Genomic DNA, 3,465 nt, shown 5'->3' with positions numbered 1-3,465 from the left:
TACCGCATTGTCAGCATTGTTACTCTACCTTGGTAACAGAGTTTGACAGTAACAGAATTGACAATTTTCTTTATTTTTTGCCAAAAACTCCACTTGCTAGCATAAATGCTAAGAGCACATGGCACTAATGAAATCATGATTAAAAGACTTTTAAATAACACAAAGTGTGATCAATGAAAAAATCTTTTTTCCTTTTGATGTTGTGGTAACAGATTTGACACTTTATAAAATAACTCTTGGTGTAAGAACTTTTTAGATTAAAATATTTTCTTAGAGAGAGCACATAGACTTTTCAGTGCTTCAGATCTTAACAGTGAGGGAAAGTGACATCATTTCCTGTATCTTACATAGTTGTGGGAGATAATTCCACTAATTTAAAGGCAAAGTATGGTACGGTAACAGAGTTGACGCAAGATTTACGGACACACATTTTTATAAGAACGTTTTTTTTTATTTTTATTTTTTTAAATGTTGTAGAAGTAGGAAAATTACTCTTAAGGGCTTTTATAAATAAAATGAATGAAATATTACAAAAAGAAAAGTACAATAAAATAATTTGATTACACAATGATACATGATGGAAAAAAAGCACTGACTAATTCGGACAACAAGAAATCCTGATTTTCAGCTATTTAAGACACTTTTTGCAAAAAATATTAAATTATGGACTGTAACATCTTGTAATTCATAACAATGAGTAACACAGTATTAAAATAATTAAAAAATATAACCATTTGAAAAAAGCAGAAAAAAAATAATGACTTTGGACACCAAATGTACCTGCAATTATAGAATCACTCATTTACAAATTAGTCATAATTCAAAACATGAAATCTCTTCTAGAAGAAATGGTATTGGGAATAAACGTTCTGTATGAATCATACAGCTAATATTAAGAAATGATCTACCTACATTATTCTTTCTGTTAGGGAAAGCATAACTCTTTGGCACTGTCTGTTTTTGTCCTAAGGTTCTAGAGACCTGTGTGAAGAACTGTGGGAAAAGATTCCATAATGAGGTGGGGAAGTTCCGTTTCCTGAATGAGCTTATCAAAGTGGTTTCCCCTAAGGTATGTTTTGTCTGTGTAAATCAGCACCGTGCCTTTGTTAGAATTCACACCACGAATGTTACTGTAATCACAAAATATCATAATTCATAACATTGAAGGAATTTGTAGTTATTCTGTAAAAGGTATAAATAAATAATGTGATGGTAAGTAAATATCTTAAATTGTATAAGAAAAGTCCTAAATGTAAGACCATATGGCTTAATGTAATTATAGCTTCAGAAGGCTATGATTTATTTAAATAAATGTGAGCATTGCACATTCAAATTAAAAAACGGTGGTGCTGTTGCACATAGGGCTGTTCGATTCCAAAATATTGGGAATATTTGGAGTCCGATTCCCGGTTCTGGAATCGATGGAATTCGATTCCAGAAATCAATTCCTCACTGTTGTTTTCGATTCTTTTTTGATTATTTTTTTTTAGATTGAAGGAACCTAATTTCGCCATGACTGCTGGATAGAAAGGTCGTAGAAAGTAGCCTTCTCATAATATGAAGCTTTATTTGTAAAAATTACGATGCATTTCTGTAGCTCTCATTGATTTTAAATTGTAATTGTGTCTGCATTGCACCTGAAATTGGTCATAGCCCACAGCTCAGCAGTGGACATGCGTTTATATTGCATGAATGGAACAAGACATGAAGTGTCTAAAATAAATGTGCACAGTTCAGCTAAATTATGAAGTTTACTTTAACTGTATGCTTTGCACAAAATGAACAAACTACACCAAAGCAAAATAACCAGAACATTAACAACAACACATTAATATAAGCACGTGTGGTTTATCTGTCAGTCAGATGTGCTCTTGGCCACTGATCTGTGCTCTGCGTTTTCTTTCAGAATTATCATTGGCTGATAGAAAGGTTAAAAAATAGCATTTTATTTAAGATGTAAATAAGATCAAGACCCTCGATCATGTCATGATCTATTCTGTCGTGCAGCGCTCAAAACTGTAGACAACATAAGCCAGTTCCACTGTAAAATGACCTCTGAATCGTTGTTTTCATTAAAATGATCTATCCGAAAGAACTTTTTCGTGGAGACGAATCAGACTTCTAAACACTATTAGCAAGCAAGAGGCAAATGGGTGCTTCTCAAAACGGAAGGCTGCATCCTCAAACTCAGATGAGCTCAGTACCAACTTTTCATTCAGTTTATTTTCGTGAATCGACATTCAGCGACGTTTGATGGCGTAGCAGCCGAGATATGCAGCCTTATAGGATGCAGCCTTCCGTTTGAGCGGCACCCATAGATAAGCTTTCCCCTTGTCCAAATACCCACACTTGCGGTCTTGGCCACTTGAGAGCGCGTGCACGCAACAGGAAGTAAGTGCGCAAGACTGTCCCAGGTCTTAAAAGCACCAAAGTGCAGTGCCCTTAACGCACACTAAACCCACACTATCTTGAATACCGCTCCGGAGCGGTATTCAAGGGTTAGTGTATCCCATCTGCGTTAAGGGCACTGCACTTTGGTGCTTTTAAGACCTGGGACAGTCTTGTGCACTTGCTTCCTGTCGTGTGCACGCGATCTCTCTTATGTGGGACAGACCCTGACCTCGTTCTAATGTTAGTGAATATTCTAAACTAGTGTCTGTGTACTCAAGGCATAAAACACACCCAAACCATCTCCATATAAGAGCATTATGAACTAAACATTCGTACACAGATTTCATGCACAAATTTGTGTGTGTTCATGCTTAGTGAATGAGATTCCAATGTTTTTCTGCAACATGTATGTACGTTTACTTATAACTGATACAGGACTAAATGTAGGATGTAGCTTCAATCATTAACTCGTTAAACAAATTTTAATCACAGAAATGATGACATTATTTTCCCCAGTCCTTATAAAAACACTGAAGCTCAAACAGCAGCAGCTTTAGTTTCAGTTGTGACGTGATTCTCGTCTGAAGCAAAAGTATTTTCTGTGCAAACTTCAGTTCAGTTTTGAAAACATCAGAATTTTCATTTGATCCTGTTTGTGAATTATTTAATACGGCTGTTAACACGTTCTCCGACAAGCGGAAGCAATGAGACCTGTTTTCCGGGTTTGGTCAGGTGATGGTCGACATATACCCTATTCACGGGCAACAGCTTGGTGGACATTCCAACGCTCCTTCAAAACTTGCGACATCTGTGGCATTGTGCTGTGTGACTTAGATCTTTGAGTTCAGCTCATGAAAAATGGGGGCAAAAACAAAAGTGTTGCGTTTATAATTTTGTTCAGTGTAAGATATTACATATAATTTGTTAGTAAAACAAAGTGCTACACATTTTATGGCTGCAAAGATTTGCAACTGCTTTTTATCACTTAATTAAATTGTCATCTATAGGGACTACTGAACAGACATTTAGAAGTTGATTTTAAAATGCAAAGTATTGAAAATAATAATAAAACTC

At 35.6% G+C, this 3,465-nt stretch overlaps 1 protein-coding gene across 2 annotated transcripts in view; it reads left to right on the top strand.

The window, feature by feature from the left end:
• LOC107656124 (ADP-ribosylation factor-binding protein GGA1-like) overlaps nucleotides 1-3,465 on the top strand; it is a 23,113-nt gene that overhangs the window by 6,021 nt on the left and 13,627 nt on the right. For both annotated transcript variants that reach the window (XM_016443839.1, XM_016443838.1), the window contains exon 4: nucleotides 971-1,069. In XM_016443839.1, the coding sequence (XP_016299325.1) occupies nucleotides 971-1,069 (99 nt within the window). The remainder of the gene's footprint in view (nucleotides 1-970; nucleotides 1,070-3,465) is intronic.

Source organism: Sinocyclocheilus anshuiensis, unplaced genomic scaffold, assembly GCF_001515605.1.
Source record: "Sinocyclocheilus anshuiensis isolate Anshui unplaced genomic scaffold, SAMN03320099.WGS_v1.1 scaffold1867, whole genome shotgun sequence".
NCBI classification, from domain to species: domain Eukaryota; kingdom Metazoa; phylum Chordata; class Actinopteri; order Cypriniformes; family Cyprinidae; genus Sinocyclocheilus; species Sinocyclocheilus anshuiensis.
This window is presented reverse-complemented; position numbering and strand designations above follow the sequence as displayed.